Source organism: Equus caballus, chromosome 22, assembly GCF_041296265.1.
Source record: "Equus caballus isolate H_3958 breed thoroughbred chromosome 22, TB-T2T, whole genome shotgun sequence".
Lineage (NCBI taxonomy): Eukaryota > Metazoa > Chordata > Mammalia > Perissodactyla > Equidae > Equus > Equus caballus.
The window spans coordinates 1,563,912-1,590,985 of record NC_091705.1 but is presented as its reverse complement, the minus strand read 5'-3'; the positions used below and the strand labels follow the sequence as shown (position 1 = coordinate 1,590,985).

The 27,074-nt window shown below is 51.0% G+C and overlaps 2 protein-coding genes across 5 annotated transcripts in view; one reads left to right on the top strand and one right to left on the bottom strand.

Moving 5' to 3' along the window:
- Window positions 1-628: 628 nt before the first annotated feature.
- CST7 (cystatin F) lies at window positions 629-23,770 on the top strand. 3 transcript variants are annotated; one of them, XM_005604430.4, is made up of 4 exons: window positions 629-1,064; window positions 16,167-16,339; window positions 18,132-18,248; window positions 19,021-19,590. In XM_005604430.4, exons 1-4 carry the CDS (start codon window positions 875-877, stop codon window positions 19,096-19,098), a joined length of 558 nt encoding a protein of 185 aa, XP_005604487.3. In that variant the 5' UTR covers window positions 629-874; the 3' UTR covers window positions 19,099-19,590. The 3 variants fall into 3 exon arrangements, with proteins under 3 accessions (XP_005604487.3, XP_005604488.1, XP_023481757.1); XM_005604431.4 differs by lacking the exon at window positions 19,021-19,590 and adding an exon at window positions 22,464-23,770 and having other exon boundaries at window positions 863-1,064; XM_023625989.2 differs by having other exon boundaries at window positions 863-1,064; window positions 16,206-16,339.
- Window positions 23,763-27,074, bottom strand: part of APMAP (adipocyte plasma membrane associated protein) — a 30,498-nt gene continuing 27,186 nt past the window's right edge. For both annotated transcript variants that reach the window (XM_023625988.2, XM_070247000.1), the window contains exon 9: window positions 23,763-26,088. In XM_023625988.2, the coding sequence (XP_023481756.1) occupies window positions 25,879-26,088 (210 nt within the window). In that variant the 3' untranslated portion in view covers window positions 23,763-25,878. The remainder of the gene's footprint in view (window positions 26,089-27,074) is intronic.

Genomic DNA, 27,074 nt, shown 5'->3' with positions numbered 1-27,074 from the left:
GGTCCTGATTCAGGGAGTCTGGTCCGGCCAGCCCCGGGGACGTCCGTGCACCCACAGTCCAGATGGCCCTGGGAGCATAGCGGCTCGGCCATTTCCTTCCTCTCTCCTCTGTAACCCCAAAGCCAGGAAGGTGCATGAACCGCCCTGAAGCTGAGACCATACAGCTTCCTCTATCCCAGCCCTGAGCATTTACGTTGAGGGAGTCCCCAAATCCTCACCACAGCCCTATTAGGGGGAAACTGAGGCACAGAGAGGGTGTCCCCCACCTAAGGTCACCCAGATGTTACAAGGCAGAGCCAGATTTGAACAAACTCAGACCATCTGGCTTCAGAGCCCCTACTCCTACCCACTGGGCTGGGCACGTCCAAGAGCGCTCTGCCAGGGCCCCAGATCCCTGGGCCAGGGCCTGGCCTTTCTTCTCCTTTGCCAGCTCTGAGCCTAAGATGGGAGGGGGATCAGTCCCTTAGTCAGCAGACACCGCTCTCACTCGATTCCAGTGCAGAAGTCACCCCAAAGGGGTGTGTGGGCTGACAAGCAGATGTCCACCCTCTGAAGCTGCAGTCTGCGTCCAGTTTCCCCGCCCACTCCCCAGGTGGAGATGCCCACACATCCCAGCAGACAGTCTCCTGCCCGCGGCCTCTGGGAGCCGAATCCTGGGCCTGAGAAGCATGCTGTATGGAGAAGGAAACCCAAGTGATGCTGCTTCTGAAAATCTCTGCTAGTATTTTAGTGCAAGGTCTCTTGCATGTGTGTCTCAAGGGTGGAGCGCCGCCCAGGGTTTTGTTCATGGTCTTACTTCTCTTCCTCCTCCCCCAGCAAATAATCGCTGTTTGGAAACTTTTATAAAGGAAGCGGTTGACTTTGTGGCCCATAGATGTGGAGGCGAAGAGCTTCTGGTCAAATGATTCAGCAAGAAACCACCCCCCGCCCCCCATCCCATGCCGAGCCCCAGGGCCGCCATCCCCCGCCCTGCAGGCTCTGGGGGCCTCACGCAGCCATGTGGCCGGCTGGGGCGCTCGCCCTCTGCAGCCTGATCTTGAGCACCACGGGGGACCCATCCCGAGGTAAGAGTCTCCCCTCAGCGCCTCCCCCCAGACTTGGGGCTCCGCTGCTCCTGGGCACTGTCGCTGACCTGCCTGGCGGCGGAGGGCAGAGATCCTCTTCCTACCGTGGCTGCCTCTGCCGGAGCAGGCATCCGGGGTCTGGGGGCCGCCTGGGGACGAGGGCAACACATTCGGGCATTCTGTTTCCCGTCGCTCCCGGGGTTTGCACGGTGACCTGAGAACAGTCCCTCCCAGGGAGGCTCCCCCACGGCCCCTCGCGGGGAAGTGGCGGTTAGGCGGCTTCTATCTAACTCGTCCCTCCTGCCTGCAGGCTGCTGTCCTGAGACTTGGCTTGAGGGACCCTAAAGATCAGACCCCTTCACCCTTCCTGCCAGGCCAGCGCCGGGGGGAAGGGAAGGAAGGGAGACCTGTCTGTGTGCCAGGAAACTGAGGCACAGCAAGCTTAGGTGACTTGCCGGTGTCACACAGCCAGTGAGAGCCTGCCCCCCACACATGGCCGAATTGGCCATGGATGCTGGTGGAGACTTGGAGGGGCCCCTCACCACCTCATTCAAGCAACGAGGAATCTGGTGCCCGAGGGCTAAAGTGACCTGCTGAAGTCACAGGCCCACTGCCCAGTGAGTGAGGACAGTGCCGGAGTGGCTGGTTTCTGCCCTCCTCCCTCATGGGAAGAGGGCTGGAGCCTGGTCACAGGTGACCAGGTGGAAGGTGACCAGTGACAAGGGGACAGCTCCAGAACCTTTCAGTCCATGGAAGGGGTCACATCCCCTCTTGGTGACACTGCCCCAGTCTCCTGGACCAGCCGGGCCCTCCCCTGTCACACCTGCTCTCTGCCACTGAGCCCCACATGGAGGATCCAGAGTCCACGCTCACACGCAGAGGGCCTTGGGGCACACAGACTCCCCAGACCTAGCTGTGGACCCTGGAGCCACCATGATGAGATGGTGACATCTCATCATCCATGAAATGGGTAGATCACCGCATCCCCCTTGGGCCCTAGAGAGGCTTGACCGCAGTGGCCCACAGAAGCACCCTCTCATGGCCTGGGGTGCTTGGCAGCCTCCCGGCCACCCCTGCTCCTGAGTCTCTGCTGTGCTGGTGGCTCCTGGCTGCACGCCCCTGGCCCGTGCCACACAGATCCCTTCAGAGGCTTCCTCCGCTTGGCAGAGAGGCCTCGGGCCTCGTCTGCAGGACGGGCTCGGAGGACCCTCTGTCTAGTGGTCAGGCAGACGAAGACGCAGCCCGACTGGAATCTGCCCCTGCCATGGCTCCCACAGCCTCTCCCTCGCCTCCTGAGAACAGATTCCAGAACCTTCCCATGGGGAGGGCGTGACAGGAACCCCCCAGAGTGGCACCATGTAGGCATCTGGCTTCTCCCCACACCTAGACGCTAACCTGTGCTGACCCTCCCCAGGCAGCTTCTGCCTGAGCCCATCAGAACTTAGGAAATTGCTACATTGGTTTCCTCAGCCCTTTGCCTTCAGTTGAAAATGAAAAGCCCTTCTTTCTCAACCCGACTGTCATTTCTCCTGGGAAGCCCCACTGGCTGCCATGTCACTTTCTGCCCCCTCGCACCCCGAGCCAAACTTTCAGCGTCCCATCTTCTCATTAAGGGACCTCCTGGGCAGGGCCTGGGGTCCAGCAGCCACTACTCTTCCTTTTGCAAGGTGACACTGGACCTGGGCTGCCAGTAGCCAGAGCTAGGAGCGCCTGCCACGCCAGACCACCCGCAGCAAGGGAGGGTCCACGCCCTGCCTCCTGGGAGGGGCCCTGCAAACTGCTGCAGGCTGCGTCTGCTGTGCAGGCTGCTGACCCACCCTCTGCACTTTGAGATTTCCTTTTTCCAGCAGGGCGTCCCTGAGAGCCCCTCGCTGTAGCCGTATGGTGTATTGGACATTTGGTCATCATCACACTGCTGTTCATGCGTGTTGTCTCCTGCCTTTTCACCACTGGCCTGTGAGGTCGCCGCCGTCGTCCCCATTTTACACGTGAGCACACGCAGGCTCAGGGAGGCTGAGCGGCACAGCTTGTGGGGGGCAGAGCTGGCATGCAGACTCTGGGCCTGTCCCAGTGGGTTAAGGCCAGGACTAACCAGCCTCCTGTTTGTGCTAGGCGGACACATGTGCCCTCGAAAGGATGGGCCTAACTCATTCCTTGAGCCCCCAGAACACAGCTGGGTGGGTGTGGCCCCATAGAATTAATGGCAACGACCAACTCACTGAATTTTGGTGTTGTATGAGAAGGGCACAGGGCTCAGGGTGGGCAGACAGTGGACCTCTGGGCTTGGTACTTGCCGCCCGCCAGCCCGGTCCTTAGGCACAGCCTCCACACTGAGCCCCAGGAGCCGGGCCAGGGCCCTCCCAGAGATGGCAGCTCCCGCCCACACCCACGACAAGGGCTCAGAGGACTCCAGTGCTGGTGGGGAAGCTCAAGTGCCACTCTCAGAGGAAACTGCCCCCAGGTGCCACGGGGTGGGGCACCAGCAGGGACTGGCAGTGTTTGGCCCTTATCCTGGCTCCCATCTCGGGATGGCTTCACAAGCTGGGGTTCCCTCCACCTCCTGGGCCACATCTAGAACACTCCTGAAAGAGGAAGGTGGGGGGAAGCGCACCCCCCCTTCCATTCCAGATGCAGGAGTTCCCCGGCGGGGCAGGCCAAAGCGCAGGAGCTCTGTCTAGAGGGCCTGGTCTTCCCCACAGCTCCAGTCCACGGACACATGCTGTGTCCCACGTTCTGGCGCCTCCTACAGGACGTGCTCGGGACAGTGCGGCCGTGGTTTCTCAGAAAAGTAAATTAAGGGATGTTTACCAAAAACATCGGCTACCGGATTACTGTACCAGCTGCTCTTTGTCAGGAGGTCATTGTCCCACCTCTTGTTCAACAGCTGCCTGTAGGCTGGGTGGTAAATGGAGGGCAGATTCAATTCTCTTAACTCTGCATGGAAACAGTTACCCGCTGCTGCAGCTAACGCTCTGGCCGCTGCCTGTGTCCCCGCTCCAGAGCCGCCCGTTCCTGCAGATTTGGTTTAAACTCGTGGATGTTTTCATGCAGCGTGTGGGGCCTGGAAGTGGAGTTCTCCACTCAGAGAGGACGTGGGTCAGAGCCCTCGGAGGGGGGCCGCAGAGCCCGGCCCAGGAACCGGGGGCCAGTGTTACAGCTCTGAAGAAGGGGGTCTGGAAGTGGAACAGGAATGGGACAGGATGTTAGAGTAGAAATCATTTGTGATTAGATGGAAAAGTTACATTTTTAAGGGAGAGATATCAAAATGTTTCCTTGAAGCTTTGCTCCCCATTCTGATCACGAGGAAGAGGCTGGCAGCCTCGACTTCTCTGAATCGTGGAATGTTGACAGGACTGGGGAGATCCTACAGAAAAGGATGGTCCGGGGAAGGCACTTGTGCAGGGCCCGGAGCAGCCGAGGAGCCCCGGGGATCCCCAGGTTCCTGGTCCCTGCAGCAGGTCTGCTGCTGTTCTCCGGCAGGGTGGGGGGAACTGCCGACGCCCTTCCGTGGCTGATTCCCGGCTACATTTTTGGTCTTAGTGCCCGCTCTGCTGGGCCTGTTGTCTGAGGACAGCAGCGTGCATGGCCCCAGGGAAGGGTCTGCCCGCCGGAACTCAGGGGTGCTCCCTCCAAGTCCTTCAGCATGTTGCTCTGCACTGTGCTGCTCCCCTCTACAGCTACACCTGTGCGTCCTGGGGGTGGCACCTTGGTGGCAGGCAGATCGTACCCTGCTCAGTGCCCAGGGGCTGTCATCCAATCATCCCTCCAAGTCCCCTGACGCCCGGTCTCTTGCCATCTGAGTCAGGCTGTCAGGACAAGTAAAGAGCAGTTTCTCCCCTAAGAGCAGTAAGGGGGTCCTTTGTGGACAGTCCTGCCTCCGGGGCAGTCTGCAGTGGGGAGCGAATTCCTGCATCTTCTCTCCTTCCTCACAAGCCATCCTGGCCACCCATGTGGTGGCTTGCCCGCCTCCATCTTCTCTGTTCCCAGAGGGCTTCACACCAGGCGGCCGTAGACAGGCTGTGTGTGGCTCCCTCCCTCCAGAGGGCTCAGCGCCCTGGTGTCTTCTCTCTGGGCTCTCCCGGGAGGCCGGTCTGAGGCAGGCAGGGCGGGAGGGAGTGCCGCTCATGGGCCATGGTTCACCTCTTTCTGAGCCTGCCTGGCCCGGCCCCACCCGGCGTCGTCTCTGTGCAGTTTTTGTTTCTTCTCACACACCTGCTCCTCTACTGATTGCCCTCAGTTCACGTCACCCAGGCGTCACCATGCCACCAGTCTGAGTCACAGAGCCCCCTTGTCTCGCCCCCACACCCAGCCTCCCACTGAGTCCTGCCACTTCTGCCTCCACACTCAGCTCTCACTTCTCACCTAGCTCGACTCCACCGCCTTGTAACTGGTGTCCCCGCCCAGCTGCCTCCCTCCCTCAGCTCCCTGTGCGCAGGCGTCACTCCTGGAACCTGCCCGCGGGGTCTGCGGGCCTCCCCCCCACCGGACTGCCCACAGCACCTACCAACAGACACTTCTGAAATGAGTGACAAAGAGCAGTCTTTGGAATTAGCCAAACCTGAGTTTATACCCGCCTGCACTCCTTTGAGGCCTCAGTTTCCTCACCTGTAGGATGGGCACACACACGCCACCCCTGCAGAGGATGAGAAGAAGCGGGAGCAGAGGGGGCTTCCGAGAACAGCTTGCACTCACCCCGCCCCAGACTTCAGCTGTGGGCACAAACCCCAGATCCTGGCCCCAGAGGACACGAGGCCCCTGCAGGGGCGGGAGGGGCTGGGCAGGGCCCGGCCGTGTGCTCAGCCGCCTGGTCACTTGTTCTCATCCCCTTTGGGATGGCTATTCTTCACATCAGCCTTTCCCTGTTGATTTCTCCTGAGGAACCATCCTAAAAATAGGTTTGACCTTTATACTTTTTTAAAATTAGAAACGGAGCCTTCCTTGTTTGTTTAGAGACCTGCTGATGAGGTTTTACTGACATGAAGGCTACATTTTAGGAAACATATAGTTAAATAAAAATAAACCAACTTCAGTATTTTTCATAACCTTTTTGTAACTTTACCAAAATTGCTTAGGAACTGACATCACATGTTTGGAAGAGATAGTCATCTGAGATTCCCCATAACCCAGTTTCACTTCATTTTTTAAATTCTGTTTAATTCAAGTAAAACTAAATTAATACTTTTAAAAAAAACAAACAGTGGTTACCTTTGAGATATTTAGAAGGATTTCTAATGTTTTTGTTATACTCCTGTATTTTCCAAATTTCCTACCCAAAATAAGTAAGCTTATAATCAGAAAAAGCAATAAATACAATTTTTTTTTTGTTTGGCACCTGAGCTAACAGCTGTTGCCAATCTTCTTTTTTTATTTACTTTCTTTTTCTCCCCAAAGCCCCCCAGTACCTAGTTGTACATTTTTAGTTGTGGGTCCTTCTAGTTGTGGCATGTGAGACGCTGCCTCAGCGTGGCCTGATGAGCGGTGCCATGTCCACGCCCAGGATCTGAACTGGTCAAACCCTGGGCCGCTGAAGCGGAGCGCGAACTTAACCACTCGGCCACCGGGCCAGCCCCGCAATAGACACAATTTTTAACAAAGAGGAGACTAGCCACGTTAGTCCCCAGGGGTCGGGAGGGGAGCCTCCAGTCTCTGACACGGATCTGCTGAAGACTCGATCCCGTCCACAAAGGTGGCTTCCTCCTCAGCTGTTTAGACCGCACTGATGGGCAGTAACCAAGCTGTTTTCCAAAATGTTGTTTGTTAAAACTGAAATCCACACTCAACCTCCTGTCATCAATAAGTGCTGGTCCCAGAGGAGCAGCCTGGGACCCCCCGCCCCCCGACATTAGCATCAGCGTGCTTGGCGCCAGGAGACCTCCCAGCACCACCTGGGGCAGAACCACCTGGGCAGCCTGGGGAAACACAGGTTTCAGGGCTGACTCAGCTCGACCAAGCCGGCTGCTGGCGCTTTCCCTTGTTTCCATCTTCAGAGACCCTGAACGAAGCCTTCAGCCCGACTCCTCTGGGGATGTCGAATGAGGGCTGGATTATTGCAAAGGAGATCCCAGAGTGGGCTGGTGAGGACAGGCTTTCTGGCAGATGCAGACCAGCAGACAGCCTTAACTGTGTGTTGGGAAGGGCCCCAGCGCTGTCCTCTTGTCAGGGGGACAGAGGGCCAGGTTCTTCAGGTGCTGAAGCATGGGGAGCCTCACAAAGGAACCATGACCTTCGTCCTGACGTTCCGCCCTCAGGCCCAGGGGACCAGCTGGGGAAGACCCGTTTGCCAGGTGGTCCCGTTGGTCAGGTGGTGCCAGCCCTCCCCCGATGGCAGCATGCCCCCTAGGGTCACAGGACTTACCGGGACCATGCCCACTCTGCCGACTCCCAGCACGCTTTCCGCTGCACCACCCACAGGGAGAGGAGACCTGTAGGTGGCTGTGCGGTGGACATGCCAGCCAGATGCCCTCCCATCCTGGTTCTCGCACTTGGGGGGCAGGGGGACAGACGTCCAGGTTCTAGGGAGGGCAGACCTCCCACGGGGGTGGAAATGGCCTCCTCTGAGACCCTGCTTCCTAAGCTGATAAGATCTGATGCCCTGGCCAGGCCTTCTTCTCACCCTCTGCTGCAGCTGTTCCCACCCAGGCCCCTCCCCGAGAGACTGACCCCACCCTGAGGCCATATGGACAGTCTGTTTCAGAGACCCTGCACCCACCTATAAAGATGTCTCCTCTCTCCCCCTAAGACCCCAACCCCCTGGGGCTCTTGGGTCAGCCCTGACCAGCGGGCCAGAGCAGGCACACAGCACACACAGCGCCATCCTGCTGGGCGTCAATCCTCCTGCAGTTCAGACTTCCTGTGCCCGGCCGAGCCAACCCACCAGCCCTAATTCCCAGCCCCTAATTCCTCTCAGGTCCCTTCTGTCAGTCCCCATGAGGAAGGGACTTCTTGTCCCCAGTGGGACATCCCAGTTCAGCCCCCCCGGGAATAATGCTTCTATTAAAGCTGCGTGCTCTGTGGGTTAGTGCTGTTTTCCTGCCTACCACTTAGATTTCTTCACATCCCGGGGAACCAGCTGGTATCTCAGGCCCCAGAAAGCCCGAATCACCTGCCACCATTATCTTCTCAGACAGCACATGTTACAACCCAAATATACCTGGGTCTCCAGTCTCAGTGGACACTGCCAGTGAGGAGGGGGAGGGGACCCCTGATCTCCTCGCTCTCCGTCCTCTGAGCCCCCGGAAGCCTGTCTGGTTAGCGCTGCTGCTACCACACACCCCAAGTTTCCACTTCCTGCTGCTTCGGCACCTCCACGGGTAGGCGAGCCAAGCCCAGCCTCCCCACTGAACGCGGATGCCTACACAGCAGCTGCCCCCTGGGGGTACGGTCAAGGGAGGCAGCGTGTACTCTCCAGGACGGCACAGTTCAGTGGGACCCTCTGCAAGGAGGCAGCGTCCCTATCTGCGCCAGAGAGGCTAGAGTGCTGCTGAGGAGCTGAACTTTACCCTCCATTTAACTTACGTAATGTAATAAAATAGCAGACTTGCCACTGCCCGCCTCATGCGACCGCTCAACCCTGGCTCGTCTCTGGCACACTAACGTTTCAGGAGAATCTAGGGGAAATTCTTAGTAAAGGGAAGCAGCTTACAAACCCAAAAACCCTCCTCCTCTCCCCAATTTACTTAGATTTTCCCCAAAACTTTAAACTTTTTGTTACTTGAACATACAAGGAGTCCATGGCCATGGTAGAAAAATTGAGAAACATAGAGAATCCTAAAGTCCAGTCACTCATGAGCCACCAGTCAGAAAAGGCCACCATTCAGTTGTTGCTACACAGATCCTGGGGGCTTTTTATATCCTATGTTCTTTATAATAAAATCCAAAGTGCATATTTGAATTAGCAAACACCCAAGCTGGGCCCGTCAGGACCCTGGTCTCCTGAGCCCCCAGACGCCTCTGCTCCATGGCCCAGCGCTCACTCTTGGACCCTCCATCAGGATCTGTGCAGATGGAGCCCTGGGCAGCTCCTACCCTGCCTCCTGCGGCTCTGATGCTCTTGCCTGTTGACTTATGCAATGGAGCCTCTGCATTCTAGAGCCCGCAGGATGAGGAGGACTCGGACAGGGCCTGGCAAGCGCCTGTGAGCAAGCTGGGCGGAACAGTCAGGTTCTTCTTCAGCAAGGGGTCTCGGGGTCGGCCCGGGCTCTGCTTCTGTGGGAGCTGGGAATGGAGGACGTGGAGGGCAGAGGAGGAGGAGGGGGTCCCTGTTCTGCTCGGCTCTGTCAGATGCAACTGTTGGGGCGGAACCCCTCATGTTGCTTCCCCCATCTTTTATCCAAATTTGGGCCTCCTTGGAAAAGGAAGAGCATGGAAAAATGGAAGTCCAGCCAACCCTCTCTTTTCTTTTTTCTTTTTTTTAATTTAATTTTTATTGAGTTAATGATAGGTTACAGTCTTGTGAAATTTCATTTGTACATCATTGTTTGTCAGTCGTGTTGTAGGTGCACCCCTTCACCCTTTGTGCCCACCCCCACCCCATCTTTCCCCTGGTAGCCACTCATCTGTTCTCTTTGTCCACATGTTGAAATTCCTCATAGGAGTGGAGTCATACAGAGATTGTCCTCCTCTATCTGGCTTATTTCACTTAACATAACTCCCTCAAGGTCCATCCATGTTGTTGCAACTGGGACGATTTTGTTCTTTTTTATGGCTGAGTAGTATTCCATTGTATATATATACCACATCTTCTTTATCCAATCATCTGTTGATGGGCACTTAGGTTGCTTCCATGTCTTGGCTATTGTAAATAATGCTGTGATGAACATTGCGGTGCATGGGACTTTTAGAATTGCTGACTTCAAGCTCTTTGGATAGATACCCAGTAGTGGGATGGCTGGATCGTATGGTAGTTCTATTTTTAATTTTTTGAGGAATCTCCATACTGTTTTCCATAGTGGCTGCACCAGTTTGCATTCCCGCCAGCAGTGTATGAGGGTTCCTTTTTCTCCACAACCTCTCCAACATTTGTTACTATTAGCTTTAGTTATTTTTATCATTCTAATGGGTGTAAAGTGATATCTTAGTGTAGTTTTGATTTGCATTTCCCTGATGATCAGCGATGATGAGCATCTTTCATGTGCCTCTTGGCCATCCGTATATCTTCTTTGGAGAAATGTCTGTTCATGTCTCCTGCCCATTTTTGGATCGGGTTGTTTGATTTTTTGTTGTTGAGTTGTGTGAGTTCTTTATATATTATGGATATTAAGCCTTTGTCAGATGTATGACTTGCAAATATTTTTTCCCAGTTAGTGGGTTGTTTTTTGTTTCAATCCTGTTTTCCCTTGCCTTGAAGAAGCTCTTTTGTCTGATGAAGTCCCATTTGTTTATTCTTTCTATTGTTTCCCTTGTCTGAGAAGACATGGTGTCCAAAAAGATCCTTTTAATACTGATATCACAGAGTGTACTGCCTACATTTTCTTCTAGAAGCCTTATGGTTTCACATCTAATCTTTAGGTCTTTGATCCATCCTGAGTTTATTTTGGTGAATGGTGAAAAAGAATGGTCAATTTTCATTCTTTTACACGTGGCCTTCCAGTTTTCCAAGCACCATTTTTTGAAAGGACTTTCTTTTCTCCATTGTATGCCCTCAGCTCCCTTGTCGAAGATTAGCTGTCCATAGATGTGTGGTTTTATTTCTGGGCTTTCAATTCTGTTCCATTGATCTGTGTGCCTGTTTTTGTACCAGTACCATGCTGTTTTGATTACTGTAGCTTTGTAGTATGTTTTGAAGTCAGGGATTGTGATGCCTCCCACTTTGGTCTTTTTTCTCAGGATTGCTTTAGAAATTCGGGGTCTTTTGTTGCCCCATATGGATTTTAGGATTCTTTGTTCTATTTCTGTAAAGAATATCATTAGGATTCTGATTGGGATGGCATTGAATCTGTAGATTGCTTTAGGTAGAATGGACATTTTAACTGTATTTATTCTTCCAATCCATGTACATGGAATGTCTTTCCATCTCTTTATGTCGTCATCCATTTCTTTCAGAAAAGCCTTGTAATTTTTGTTGTATATGTCTTTCACTTCCTTAGTTAAATTCACCCCAAGGTATTTTATTCTTTTTATTGTGATTGTGAATGGTATTGTGTTCCTGAGTTCTTTTTCTGTTCGTTATTAGAGTATAGAAATGCTACTGATTTATGCAAATTGATTTTATACCCTGAAACTTTGCTGTAGTTGTTGATTACTTCTAAAAGTTATCCAATGGATTCTTTGGGGTTTTCTATATATAAGATCATGTCATCTGCAAACAGTGAGAGTTTCACTTCTTCCCTCCCTATTTAGATTCCTTTTATTCCTTTTTCTTGCCTAATTGCTCTGGCCAAAACCTCCAGTACTATGTTAAATAAGAGTGGTGATAGAGGGAATCCTTGTCTCATTCCTGTTTTCAGGGGGATGGCACTCAGTTTTTGCCCATTGAGTATGATGGTGGCTGTGGGTTTGTCATATATGGCCTTTATTATGTTGAGGTAGTTCCCTTCTATGCCCATTTTGTTCAGAGTTTTTATCATAAATGACTGTTCCATCTTGTCAAATGCTTTCTCTGCATCTATTGAGATGATCGTGTGGATTTATTCCTCAGTTTGTTGATGTGGTGTATCACATTGATTGATTTGCAGATGTTGAACCATCCCTGTGTCCCTGGTATGAATCCCACTTGATCATGATATATGATCCTTTTGATGAATTGCTGAATTTGGGTTGCCAAAATTTTGTTGAGAATTTTTGTATCTATGGTCATCAGTGATATGGGCCTGTAGTTCTCCTTTTTCGTGCTGTCCTTGTCAGGCTTTGGTATCAGCGTGATGTGGCCTCATAGAATGTGTTAGGAAGGGTGCCATCCATCCTAATTTTTTGGAATAGCTTGAAAAGGATAGGTATTAAATCCTCTCTGAAACTTTGGTAGAATTCCCCAGGAAAGCCATCTGGTCCTGGGGTTTTATTCTTTGGGATGATTTTGATGGCTATGTCAATCTCTTTCCTTGTGATTGGTCTGTTCAAATTGTCTGCTTCTTCTTGAGTGAGCTTTGGGAGATTGTAGGAGTCCAAGAATTTATCCATTTCCTCTAGGTTATCCATTTTGTTGGCATAGAGTTTTTTGTAGTATTCTCTTAAAATCCATTGTATTTCTGCAGAGTCTGTTGTTATTTCTCCTCACTCATTTCTGATTTTGTTTATTTGGGCTTTCTCTCTTTTTTTCTTTGTAAGTCTGGCTAGGGGTTTGTCAATTTTATTTATCTTCTCAAAGAACCAGCTCTTTGTTTCATTGATCCTTTCTACTGCATTTTTTGTTTCAATAGCATTTATTTCTGCTCTGACTTTTATTATTTCTCTCCTTCTGCTGACTTTGAGCTTTGTTTGTTCTTCTTTCTCTAATTCAGTTAGGTGTAGTTTAAGAGTACTGATTTGGGATTTTTCTTGTTTGTTAAGATGTGCCTGTATTGCGATGAATTTTCCTCTTAATACAGCTTTTGCTGTATCCCATATGAGTTGGTATGGCACGTTATCATTTTCATTTGTCTCCAGGTATTTTTTGATTTCTTCTTTAATTTCTTCAATGATCCATTGCTTGTTCAATAGCGTATTGCTTAGTCTCCACATCCATGTGCCTTTCTCAGCTTTTTTCTTGTAATTAATTTCTAGCCTTATAGCATTATGATTGGAGAAGATACTTGTTATTATTTCAATTTTTTTAAATTTGTAGAGGCTTGCCTTGTTTCCCAACATATGGTCTATCCTTGAGAATGTTCCATGCGCACTTGAGAAGAATGTGTATTCTCCTGTTTTTGGATAAAGTGTTCTATATATGCGTATTAAGTCCAACTGTTTTAGCTTTTTGTTTAGCTCCACTGTTTCTGTGTTGATTTTCTGTCTGGATGATCTGTCTGTTGATGTGAGTGGGGTGTTGAGGTCCCATACTATTATTGTGTTATTTTTGATATCTTCTTTTAGGTTTGTTAATAGTTGCTTTATGAACTTTGGTGCTCCTTTGTTGGGTGCATAGATATTTATAAGCATTATTTATTCTTGAGGGTGTCCCTTTGATGATTATATATTGGCCCTCTTTGTCTCTCTTTACCTGCCTTATCTTGAAATCTGTTTTGTCTGATATAAGTATTGTGACAACTGCTGTCTTTTGTTTGTTATTAGCTTGGAATATTGTCTTCCATCCCTTCACTCTGAGCCTGTGTTTGTCCTTGGAGCTGAGGTGTGTTTCCTGGAGGCAACAAATTGTTAGATGTTGTTCTTTAATCCATTTTGCCATTCTGTGTCTTTTTATTGGAGAGTTCAATCTGTTTACATTGAGGGTGATTATTGATGCATGAGGGCTTAATGCTGTCATTCTGTCACTCGTTTTCCGGTTTTCCTGCATTTCCTTTGTTTCTCATCCTGTGTGTTTTAGCCTACCCATTGACTTCTGCAATTTCTTATGCTGGGTTTCTTAGATTTTTTCCTTATTTATGTTTTGTGTCTCTGTTCTGTTTTTTAGTTTAGTGGCTACCCTGAAGTTTGTATTCAGAATCTCGTGTATAACATAGTCCATTTTCTGGTGGTCTCTTACTTCCTTAGCCTAGACTGATTCAGTCCCTTTCCTCGTCCCCTCCTAAAATATTATTTTCATCTCTTATTCCAACTTGTTTTGTGAGTTTGTGGTTAGAGTGATAAGATTGTCTTTGCTTTGGTTATTTACTTCCCTTTATCCTAACGCTATAGTTGAATATTTGTTATCCTATTCTGATTTTATCTGTCTCCCTACTCTGTGTTTTGTGACCCCTTTCTCCCTTTTTTCTTTTTTCAGGTATGAGACCCTTCCTGAGGATTTCTTGTAGTGGAGGTCTTGTGGCTACAAAGTCCCTTAGCTTTTGTTTGTCTGGAAAAGATTTAATTTCTCCCTCCTATCTGAAGGATATTTTTACTGGATAGAGGATTCTTGGCTGAAGATTTTTATCCTTTAAACGTTTGAATACGTCATTCCATTCTCTCCTAGCTTGTAAGGTTTCTGTGGAGAAATCTGCTGAAAGTCTGATAGGAGTTCCTTTATAAGTTATTTTATTCTGCCTTGCTGGCCTGAGTATTCTTTCTTTCTCATTCATTTTTGCCATTTTTACTACTATATGCCTTGCAGTAGGTCTTTTTACATTGACAGATTTAGGAGATCTGAAAGCTTCCTCCAAACACATTTCTCTTTGAATCCCTAGATTTGGGAAGTTCTCTTCTATAATTTCGTTAAGCACACTTTCTGCTCCATTTTCCTTTTCCACGCCCTCAGGGATTCTGATAATTCTTAAGTTGGATTTTCTCATTGAGTCTGCTGTTTTTCGGAGATTTTCTTCAGTTTTTTTAATTCTTAATTCTCTTTCTTCCTCTGTCTGGAGCCATTCAGCCTGTCTATCTTCAATTATGATAATTTGCTCCTCTATGGTGTCTACACGGGCATTCAGGGAATCCGTATTCTGTTTTATCTGATCCATTGTATTTTTCATCTCTAGTATTTCTGATTGATTCTTCTTTATAGTTTCAATCTCTTTTGTGAAGTAACTCCAGAACTCGTTGACTTGTTTCTCCATATTTCCCTTTACCTCATTGAGTTTTTTGATGATAGCTACTCTGAACTCATTTTCACTTAGTTTACCTATTTCCAAATCCTCAGGACTTAATTCTGTGTTTTTATTGTTTTCCTTCCGGTCTGGAGCTTTTATTAATTGCTGGATGGTAGAGGAGCGGTTTTTGCGCATGATGCTATTATTTGGTTGCAGTTACAGCCTGTCACCACTAGATGGTGGTCAAGAGCTGTGCGTTCTGAGCCCTCTGCCTTCAGCCATTATGGCCGTGTGCACCGTGGGTTGGGGGAGAAGGAGCACTTTCTCTTGCGCACAGACCTGGATTCCCAGCAGCTCTTGCTTTCTGGTCTCCCGGGGCACTGGCTTGATGGGGCTCCCCCACAGAATGCTTTCCCTTGTTAGAGGGTTCCCGCTGCATGGGTCTGTGGGAGTCCTGGACGATGCCACAGACGTGTGGCCTCTCCCCTGCTCCTTCCCTCACCCAGCAGTGATCCCAGTCTCTAGGGCAGGGAGTGAAGTTCTCTCTTACCCTGTTCCAGCTCCTCTGAGGGCAGCTCCAGCCTCTCTGCCCTCCATTGTTTGGCTGCTGTGGGTCTCTGACGATTGCTGTTGTTATGATTTTTTCTTTTTGGTTGGAAAGCAGTTGGTGCTTTTAGTTGTAGTTTGGAGGGGAGAGAGTCCAGGGTGAGCTCACTCCACCATGTCACTGACGTCCCTCCCAAGAGCAACCCTCCCTTTTCTACCAAGTGCCCATTGCACAGTGGAGCTGTGTGGGATAAAGTCACCTGGGCCTGGCGTCTATCTTCAGACTTGTACCCAAAACAGCACAGCAGGAGGCAGCACACAAGGGGCATCAGGTGCTATGGCGCTGCCAGGGTGCAGGGGCCCTCGGGGAGCAGGGGCCCTCTGGTGAGCTGACCCAGAGCCTGGAAGCTGGGTGGATTCTGACAAGAGTCACTGAGGTGGAGGACGACAGCAGCCGTCGTAAGAAGGCAGGACGGGCCTTCAGGCACTTCCTCATGGTCCAGTTGGGGACAAGCTTAGTTCAGGTGGGATGGCAGCCTTGAAGGCCAGCTGGGGTGGCTTCTCCTAATGCCCTGAGGCTGCACCCTGTCCAGAGGCTCCACTGCCTGGGGATGTGTTCAGGTTTTCTTTAACACATATTGGCAATAACCTTGGGTCCTGAAAGGGGCTGTGTGGGCAGGGATGGGGGGACAGAGACTATATCTTGTCTATCCATCATTGTACCACCCACCACACCTGGTCCTCAGCTTTAAGTATGTGCAACCATGGGTATGCACAACAAAAGTACTGTGGGGGTGATGGGTGGGTGAACAGGGTCAGGTGGATAGGCAGGGCTGGATGGGCCCATGGCCACATTGGGAGCAGGGAGGAGAAGTGAGCACCAGGCCCAAGGCATGAGGTGTGACGCCTGGACCGAGGGCTAACAGCAATGTTCTTGTCCATTTCTGTGTTTCTCTCTCAGATTTTTGTTCCCAGATCCTTAACTCAGATGTGATTCCAGGATCTCCAAAAACAATAAAGACCAACAACCCAGGAGTCCTCAAAGCAGCGAGACACAGCGTTGAAAGGTTCAACAACTGCACAAACGACATCTTCTTGTTCAAGGAGTCCCACATCAGCAGAGCCCTGGTCCAGGTGAGTGTCTGAGTTCTTGCCACCAGCGTCTCAGGGACACCCCTAGGAAGCCAGGCTGCAGTGGCTCCTGTCTTACCAGGGGCTGACCCACCTAGTGTCCTGACCATCTGGAATACAGACCCAGGCCAGGAGGCTGACAGCAGAAGCCACAAATAGCCCATGAGCAGCCAAAACCAGTGTCACCCAGAGAGGAGCAAAAAGGCCTGGAGCCTCTTACTGAAACCACGCTTCTCCTGGGCAGAGCCACCAGGCCAATGGCCCACAGCACAACAGGAGTGGGACTGAGGAGGTACTATAGGTGGGGGCTGAAGGCTACCGAAGGGATCAGGGAGCCAGCACACAGGAACCAGAGGAAGGTGCTGGGCCCTGGAGCTGGCCCACACACCCCTGTCAGAGCTGCCCGGCCTGCCTCACCTCACCCACCCTGCAGCCCCACAGGACTTATCATTCTGCTCCAGCCCAGCCAGAATGACACACCTGTAAGGTTGCACACAGCGGAAGTCCTCACGCCTTCTCAGTGACCTCTTACAGACGACTTGGCACTCTCCCTCCTAGGGGGATGCTGGAGGGCAGAACAGGTCTTATTGCCTCTGTGCCCTGAGAACACAGGGTCAGTGCAAGACACGGGATGCAGAACAGTGAGGAGAAGCTATCAGGAGGTGGCTGCCCAGCGGTATCTGCCATTTGCTAAACCCAGGGACCTGTGCAGCCGTTCAACAGCAAATGTCATGTTCATTGCTGTGGAGGCTGGCTTTCTTGGACAGGACCCACACACTCCCATGGATGCGCAGTGGAGCACAGAAGGAGGAGAGGCTGTGGTGGCTAATGGCGTTGACACATTCTAAGGGTTACCCCTGGTCACAGGATTACAGGTGATGGTTATAATCTTTATGCTGTTCGGCAATTACAAACTATTTAAGAGCAGTATACTTTTACGACTACAAAAGTGTGTTGTAGAAAGACAGTCTTTGTGGGACGGGCTTCTATGGCTTTCCATGGAAATAGGCAAAGTATCATCATACCAAGGGCCCAGCCCCAAGGATGGTGGGGCCTCTGCTCCCAGGCTCTCCCCCTCCTGCAGGAAGGCTGCAAGCGCAAGATGCTCTGTGCCCAACCGACTGCCCAAGGCCTTTATGATGGGGGACAGGAAGTTGTTCCTCAGTGTGGTGTGGGGACAACTTTCCTTCCCTTGGTATTTGATGGGGCTGAGACAAAAAACAGAAATTTTTCTCCATCTCCTCTGAGACCACAAATGAGGAGAATGACCCAGGTTGGTATCACATCCAAATGGAGAAGGGCTATTTTGAAACTAAAAACAAAAACAACAACAAAAAACCCAATATTGCCACCCAGGGCAGGGACCGGCAGTCAGCACAGGCCACAGGTGGCTGATAGGGCACGGAGGGGCAGGACTCACCTTTGGCTGGGGGCCAGACAACCCTAGTCTGATGTCCCTCCTGATGGAGAGTTCTGGGCAGGAAGGAGACGTCCTAGGATAGGACACACAGCCCACGTCTTATCCCCAGGACAGAGAGCTGGCACGTGAGCAGGAATGAGAAGATGAATGAATAAGGAAGGGACAGGGAGGGGTCTGGGCTCCAAGCAACGGCTTCCTTCCCAGAGCTCTTGTGCTAAGTTCCGGACATTCCCTCTACATCACTCACTCCCTTTCCAGGGGACAGAGCTGGGCATCTTTACCACCTGCCTTCATGCCACCTCCTGCTGATGGAGGCGCTGCCATCCCTCCTATCCTGGACCAAGTAACCCAGGCCCGGCCCTTGGTTCTCTTTAGATAGTGAAAGGCCTGAAGTACATGCTCGACCTGGAAATCAGCAGAACCATCTGCAAGAAAACCAAGCACCCCAGTCTGGACAACTGTGACTTTCAGACCAATAGCACCTTAAAGCGGGTAAGGAATGGAGTCTGGCTTCCTCAGACTGCCTGCCACCTCCCGGGCCCACCCACTCTCCAGGGCTTTGGGAAGCACCCCCGTCCTCACTTCTCTGCCAGCACAGTTCCACATCTCACTCCTGAGAGGGCCAGGCCTCCCAGCCACCGTGCAGCACCCACAGATATGGGGGGATGGAGGGGAGTCTCCCCCAGAGAACACCTTGAATGACCCACCCTACCCCCTCATTCCAAGAGGCTCATATCCAAGGAATAAATGCCATGGGTTTGGGGTGGGGGAGGTTAGAGCCAAAAAAGAACTTACATATGTAAGAAATCGTGTATATATATATATAAGAAATCAAACATGTATATATATATATATACACACATACACATACATGCAGGGAGAGAAGTAAATGTGGCAAAATTTAATAATTCATAAATATAGGCAAAAAGTATATATATTCTTGAATTATTCTTTCAGCTTTTCTGTAGGTTTGAAATTTTTCAAAATAAAAACTCAGGGCAGGAAGAAAATTCCTCAGTAAAGAAAATGCATGCACACCCGCACACGTACACATGTGCATGCACGCATGCACACACACACACCCCCATGCCCCACAGGCAGGGCCCTGGGAACTGACTGCAGAGTGCATCAGGAGGATGGCCCGGGGCTGGAGCAGGGGGACCAGCCTCGGTGGGGGAGGGGCAGCATCAGGAGGAGAGCCTGGGGTGGGGGGGCGGCTGCTGTGGCGGGCAGGATGGCGCTTAGGTGCCCTTCTTTGTTTCAGACTCTCAGCTGCTACTCTGAAGTCTGGGTCATCCCTTGGCTCCAGAGGCTCGAGGTGCCCGTTCTCCTTTGTCACTGACTTCCTCTCAGCCAGACTGCTGCTGGGACAATCGCGAGACACCTGTGCTCTTTATTGCCCTCAGTCACAGCTCCACTCCGGCTGGCACAGGCCCTCTGGGACTTCAGAAATAGTATCTCACAAGTGAGCAGAATGGAAGTGCCAGGGGTTCACTGCAGAGTAGCTGGGATGGAAGACACTGCCCCATGGCTAGATTAAATCGCATTTTCTTCTAAACTTAATTAATTTCATTGATGCTGTACACCTGATTCAGGGTCTGAACATACAGGACTGAGTCCTCCGATGGGAATTATTCGGGTTCTCACCCCCTGAGGGAGCCCCCCACTCGATTACCCCATGGTGCCAGGCTCGTTGATGAAAGCCCAGAGATCAGTCCTTAGTGGGAATCATTCCAGCCCTGGGCAGGGGACCACGTCTGCTATAGAGCATCTTGACCTTTCGTGGATGAATAGAGCTATGAATAAATATGAATAAAGAACTGGCCATCTCAAAGCAGTGGCTGTGGCTGTACTTGTTAAAGGGGAGTAGGGGGTGAGGCGAGCACTGTGAGGAGTCCGCCTCCCTGGTGCTCTGGCGAGTCTAAGTCACTTCCATAATGCCCCAGGAGGCTTTCCAGCCATTAGCTGCTGGCTAAAATGTACTGGAGACCAAGGCAGCCAGAAACAGGCCAGCCTGTCTCCACATCATGAGCCGGCAGGGTCAGCAGCACTCCACCTTAGGGGGCACTCACCCTCCAGCTGTGCCTTCTTCTGATTGGGGGCCATCCACCCAAGTTCTCTCTGCTGCCTCAGAGGCTCAGCATATGGGCAGGTGGGATGGGACAGAGTGCTGGGACCACTGCCCACTGCCCCACCCAGGAGAGGGAGCATGCCCCCAGAACCCAGCCAGCAGAGGGAGCACCTCCCACAGCCCCACTAGGAGAGGAAGCACCTACCACAGGCCCACCTAGGAGAGGAAGCATCACCTTCCACAGCACCACCAGGAGAGGGAGCATGGCCCCAAAACCCAGCCAGCAGAGGGAGCACCCCCCCCCCACAGCCCCACTAGGAGAGGAAGCACCCACCACAGGCCCACCTAGGAGAGGGAGCACCCCCCACAGCCCCATCCAGGAGAGGGAGCACCCCCCACAGCCACACCAGGAGAGGGAGCACCCCCCACAGCCCCACCAGGAGAGGTAGCACCTCCCACAGCCCCACCAGGAGAGGGAGCACCCCTCACAGTTCCACCAGGAGAGGGAGGACCCCTCACAGCCCTACCCAAGAGAGGGAGCACCCCTCAGCCCCACCAGGAGAGGTAGCACCCCCCACAGCCCTACCAGGAGAGGAAGCAGCACCTCCCACAGACCCACCCAGGAGAGGAAGCACCTCCCACAGCCCCACCAGGAGAGGAAGTAACCCCCACAGCCCCACCAGGAAGGGAGAACAAGGTTAGGGATGGACATGCTGTGCTGGGAATGCCGGAGAAAGAAGAGACTGTGAGCCTGAAGGCACAGGGGTCCCTGGGAGAGAGTGTCTGCACTTGTTTGGAAGCAGTGCAAGGCTGGACCACAGAGGAGAAGCCCAGGAGTTTGCCATGGCCAGAGTCCCTGAGGCTTCACTCAGTTATGAGCCCAGACACACTGCACCAGTAAGCCCAGTGCAAACCCAAGGGACACTCGCTTTGCGCTTCTTCCTGGGACACAAATAATCCATAACCAATCTATAAATCAAAATTGGGGTGAGTTTATTCTGAGCTGAAATGTGAGGATCATATAGCCTGGGAGAGTCCTTCCACAAAGGAACGGAGCACTCCAAAGAAGTGGGGTGTACGGGGTGGCTACATACCCTTAAAGAGGATGTTTCACATATGACTGAAACGTCCCTCTTACAATAGTCACAAGATTGCCCTGTCGACAGGGCACAGCGATTGATGGACACAGCAGGAGGCAAGTCTGTTGTCTAGAGCTGGGCGTTCACAGGTGAGCCCAGGAATCAGTTCCTAGTCTAAGGAGAGATGCTTATCCTTAATGAAATGCCAATGTGGCAAGGGGGAGTTGCACCTTTATCTTAAGGGCATTTGTTCTTGTCACAGGAAATGTTTAAAGCAGATACACAATGCATGCTCAATGGCCACATCAGGTCCTTTTGGAAAAACAGGCCGAATTAGGTCTATACCAAATGGCTTCCTCATATACTCCAATATATCCTATTGCTTGCCATTTCTATTTGTCATTCCTCTCCAGGTCCTCTTCAGACTATGGATTAGTACAAAATATGTTGTCGCCTTTAAAAAATATGGACCCGATAATTCATAGGAAACAGAAAATCTGCATTAAATATGTAAGGCAATTTAGCATGCTGTCGTAAACTTAGTCAATGTAAACAACCAAAATGAATTACCATTGGTGTCCTTTCGTAATGAGAGTAACTGTGATTCCAAACCCTCATTCATTTTTGCTGCCTTGACTTGCCTCCTTCTGGACATTTAATCAGTGACAGCGGTGGCAACTATGCCACAAGACATTTAATTTATTCGCTGGTTCTGAAGGCCCCTAAAGGCAATCTTTTCATAACCATAAACGAGTTCCCTCAGCACTGCTGACCCCCTACATTAACAAGATGGCAGGCACACCTGGAGAGACAGAGCTTCCGAGCTGGACCGGGCCTTGGACACAGCTGCAAGGGGTCTGCGTGACTTACGCAAGATGATGCAGCAAGAGAAGGGGAGGCCCCCATGCCCTGAGCTCCAATCGCCCCCGTTTATGAAATACTTGGGCCTCCAGACTCCACCCCCACCCCGGCCTCACAGGCAGAGGTCAGAAACGAGAATGAAAGCTCAGGCAGGTGTGGGGAGAGCTGCATTTGAACTTCCCCTTTACCCAGCCGGGAGCCAGGGCTAATCTTCCCTCCAGGAGGGAGGGAAGAGGAAGCCTCAAATCTTCATCTCAGAACTCTCAGGTTTCAATACCTACCGATAGCCACAATTTTCAAAACATCATTTGGGGCCAGGCCTTTATCCCTTCCTATACAGTAAACAAAGAGAAGTCTTCTAACTAAGGCAAACTAGCCACTGCAGATGCCAGCTGGCCGTGTGGCCCCCAACCTCAGGCTTCTGCAAACTTTCTCTACGTGGGGGCCTCACGGGAGCTCTACTTTATAACCCAGTCATCATCTTATTATTCCCGGTCTGTTTTATGGGTTATACCTGACAGAAGAAAAGGCTTGTCCTCAACTCTCTCTTAGCCCAGCTAGTGACACCAGGAGGAAAGGGGCCGGCCAGTGAGCCGGTGTGGGGCTCCCCTGATTTTTGGAAGCCTGCAGCTGGCATATCTTTGCCCTCTGCAGAGACGTATCTACCAACCAAACTACCACGGACATTTGTTTCAGCTGACCGGAGAGTGGGCTCCGCGGCACAGCGCCCATTTGACTGGCCAACTCCATCAGCTTGTCTCATCAACATGACTTTGACCACCGTGAAGACTGTTCTCTCCAGACTCGGCACCCCAAGGCCCACCTGAGAGCGAAAAGCCAGAAAGCCAGGCGGTAGGTCCAAATGGAAGAGACAAAACACCCACGTGGAGATGGAGTAATTCACCTCAGATAACGGATGTCAATCAGCGATGACCTAAGTCCCGTTATACCCAACCAATTTTACCTGTTTTGTTTTGTTCTCCCCAAAGCCCCAGTGCATGGTTGTATATCCTAGTTGTAAATCCTCCCAGGTCTATGTCAGCTGCCGCCACAGCATGGCAACTCACAGACGGGTGGTGTGGTTCCACGACCGGGAAAGGAACCTGGGCCACCAAGCGGTGAGAGCGCCGAACTTTAACCACTAGGCCATCAGGGCTGGCTCGCAATTTTACCTGTTTTTGAAAACTGACCAGCTTTACTCATACTCAGAAGGAATGATTCTGACAGAGGGAAGCTGTGCTATCATCTAATGTCTTTATCACTGAGAAAATGTAAAGTTAAGTACCCAGGATTCTAAGATATACCAGAACTATGACCAAAAAGAAACACTTTTGTTCAAGATCTCCAACTAACCAAAATCAGTTAAAATTCTAACAGCCAGTCCTGCCCTACTGTTTGAGAACTTTCCCCCAGCCATGGCCCTCCACACCTGCTCACCAGCTATATGCACACTCTCAGGGATCAGCTCTACTGCCCCCTGCTCCTGACGCCTGCCCAGCCTAGCCCCTTCTAGGCTGCTATGGGCCCAGGCTGTGATGAATGCCCCACCGGCCCACAGGTGCCCCCTGTGAAGCTGTAAACCACGCTGATGCCCAGGCCACTCCAGACACCTGGGCATCCTAGAGGACTCTGATGTCCAGCCAAGGTCTAACCCCTGGGCTGGGCAGGGGCCACCACAGAGTCAGGTCCTGGGAACGCCACCCTGCCCCCTCCTCGTGTCCCAACCTCCCCAGCAGATTCTGCAGTCACAGCATGGGCTCTGGATCAGCTGTGACTCTGGCCAAGTCACTTCCCCCTAGCCTCAGTTCCCATGTGTAAAACGACGCCATATCTCCTTGCATCATTAAAAGGTCACTGTACATGAAAAACTTTCAAAACTATAGACCTCTCTGCAGGTGTATGTTGATGATAAAAATCTTAAAATGGGACCTCTGTCTTATAAAAGGCAATAACTGAATTCTGATGGGGTTTATGTAATAATAAAGAAGCACACAATGAATGAATCACTTGATTTAATTTTAAAAGCATGTTAGTAATTCACATTAGAGCAAATCTGTTTTATGTCTACAACAAAGGCATATGACACATTTAAACCTAATGAGGCTATATTTTGTACTTCACCATGGCAAATTACCACAGGAAATGACTTTGAGACAGAAAGTCAACATCTGAGTCAAAATCAAGACTCCTTTGTTGAAAACTGTGAAAAGCAATCTACCAGCTTCTTTGCATCAGTAAAAACTAAGCACTAAAAGCAAAGCCCTCTGTTCTGAATCAAGAAGTCAACTTATACAGGCTCAGCACATTTAAATTACTTTTTACAGCAGAATGACCAGGTTTTACCTTATTATTCCTGTATACTCAATATATGGGGTGCACCATTATCTATTAAAAAGTATTTAATAATCACGACTCAATTTCTTTCCTATAAAGTCATGTAAACAATATTAAGTCATTCATCTGAGACAACACAAACTGCATCAACTAGACAGAAGCCCATGTGACTCTGGTTTGCCTGCTGCACACAAAGCCACTCCTGAGTAGCCATCAGATCCTGACTCCTCCCCTAAAATGAGGCCGGAGCCACACATGTCGGGGTGCCTGCTGCTGGGAAAGGGAGCAAAGGGGTTGCGGCCGGCCAGCCAGTGCAACAAGTCACAAATGGTTCAGATTTTACCAAGGCTGTCAATCCTCTTCGAATTTTAATATCATTACCAATTTAAAAAATTGTCTTTGTCAAGCTGTTAAAAACAATTCCAGACACAATCTCTTGTGCATTCTCATAGACACCCAGGAAAGAAAGGAAGCAATATTAGCCCCATTTTGTAGGCTGGAAAACAGGAGAGCGGCATGTATCACTCTGCCCAAGTGATTCAGCGCTGGGAGACACACAGTGTGGAGGCGCGCAAAGGGGAGGCACACAGTGGGAGGCGTGCAGGGGAGGCACACAGTGGGAGGCGCGCAAAGGGGAGGCGCACAGTGGGAGGCGTGCAGGGGAGGGGTCAGGGGAGGGACCTGAGCAAACGAGAGGAACTGCTCCTCCCTAAACAAGATCCCCACCAAGACAATCCCCAGTCCACACTCGATGGAGTCAAATTTCAGTCACTGTTAAAATAAGTATATTACAGTAGAGAACACCTCCCAAGCAACACCATCAAAAAAGGTTAATCAGCAGAAAGATCAATTTAATCATCATTATTACATGGGTCTCCCTGACAAAATTAGGACAGTGTGTAGACATACTCGTCAGGATACACAGCAACTTCAGGCTTGTGACAGTCGAGCAAAGATGACATTAACACGTACACTATTCACATCTCTGGATCGAGATGTGAGGAACAAGGGTGTGTAAACAGGACTTCCTAAACGCACCCCTGCGGTGCCCAGCCACTGGACCCATCGATGCGTGTGGTGGGTTGTGCACAGAGAGAAACCCAGTGAGTCCTCAGAATCGACATGCTCTTCCTGTGCAATTACTGAGGTCCTTGCCTTTAAAAGTTGAGGGAGACTGGGGAGTCTTGAAAGCCCTCTGGTAGGGAGGGAGGTTGGGGGTGGGAGCTATGGAAGGGAGGGCCCAGGGACCAAGGGCTGTGACCTGACCTGTGCAACTCTAGAGAATACGGTCCCAAGGTCTTCACTTGCGCAGCTCCACCCACTGGCCTCAACGCACTTCTGCACTGAGCTCTCCTCGTCCTTCCCATGTCCCTCCCCCAAAGAAAGGTTTCACCTCATTTTATAGTCAAGATATGAAGCTGGCAGGACAGAGGCAACAGCAGAAACAAGATCCCTGGACAGTGCACCTACTACTCGATCCCCAAACCCTGAGGCCCGTTAAAGGGCATGAAGTCTCCTAAGTCCTAGAGAATTGCTCTACTTAGAAAGTTTAAGAGAACATGGCTTTACATGGACTTATCTTTCCTAGGCAGATGTTATGCTGCCCTAAAAGCAAAGTGACACCCAGGTGAGGGGCGTCCTGCCGGGGCCCACACATCTGTGACATCACATACTTCCAGGACCGGCAGGAGCAGGAGGACAGGGCAGTGTCCATGGTGCCTCCTGGACCAGGTGTGGTGCCCCCTGTGCTGTGCAGGCACAGCTGCAGCTGGGGCTGCTATACAGACTGGAGACTGAGTCTGCAGAGGAAGGGGGACCTGAAGGAGCCCAGGTACAGGTGCCCGTCCTGCTCGTGCACTTCGCTGAGGTAGGAAACCACCTGCCCGTCGGGGTCATGCAGGCTTCTCCGAAAGGCCCCGCTGTCGCTGAGTTCTAGGACGAGGCTGTACCGCGGCACAAACTTCATCACCGTCTCCTGACTAAACAGCTGGAAGGCAAGCACAGTGCAAGAAGAATTTACCTCGTGACTAAGAGAATGCTGTGAGCATATCCAACCTATTAAAAACAAGACGACAGGCCCAAAAAGGAATCGCTTACGCTAAGCCCCACGTCTCCAAACCAAGTCTGAACTACAGTTCTGGCTCTCCCAAAATGGAATCTTAAACCAGTCAGTCAGGAGCTGCTTGATCAGCGTTAGACAGGTGACCTGCCTGAGAGACCTCTGCCAGCCCCTAAAGGAGAAGGACCTGCAATCTCCAACCCTCTTTTTCGCCTGGACTAACTTCCTCGTTCCTGCTCCCTTCTGCCTATAAAGCCTTTCGCCTTGTAGGGCTCTTCACAGCTCCTTTCTATCTGCTGGATTGGATGCTGCCCAATTCATGAGTCACTGAACAAAGTCAATAAGCTCTTTGACATTTACTCAGTTGACTTTTATTTTTAAAGACCCCACAGCCCCTCATCACTTAGTAAGGGCCCAGCTCCTGCAGTGACAGGGAAGCCACCCAGGGCAGAGTCAGGTTAAACCAGCTCTCCGCTCCCAGTACACAACACAGGGCCTGCCCCACAGCAGGCCTCCCCACCCCCACCCATGTAAACCAGGCCAGGGAGCCTCCTGTCACTTGCACCCAAAGAGGCAAGGCTAGTCCAGCACAAGGACAGCAGCTACCTAACAGTCCTTGTGACAACGCCCCCGCGACCTGCAACACAGGCACCTCTCTGGATGACCTAGCTGAAGCACAAATCACAATTGAGGAAGGCACAGCACTGAAGGCAAGGCCTAGAGTGACATCAAGCCCAGAATGCTAGGTTAAAACCAGCACAGCCTAACCTGAACAAATGCCAAGCCCTCTGATTAGGTTTAAAACATTTCAAATGTGCAAGGAACAAATGATAGAGATTTGAGAGTGGTCCACATTAAAGAAAAAAACCCAGGGAGGTTAAATGAAGACATCCCCACCCCATGAGACATGGCAG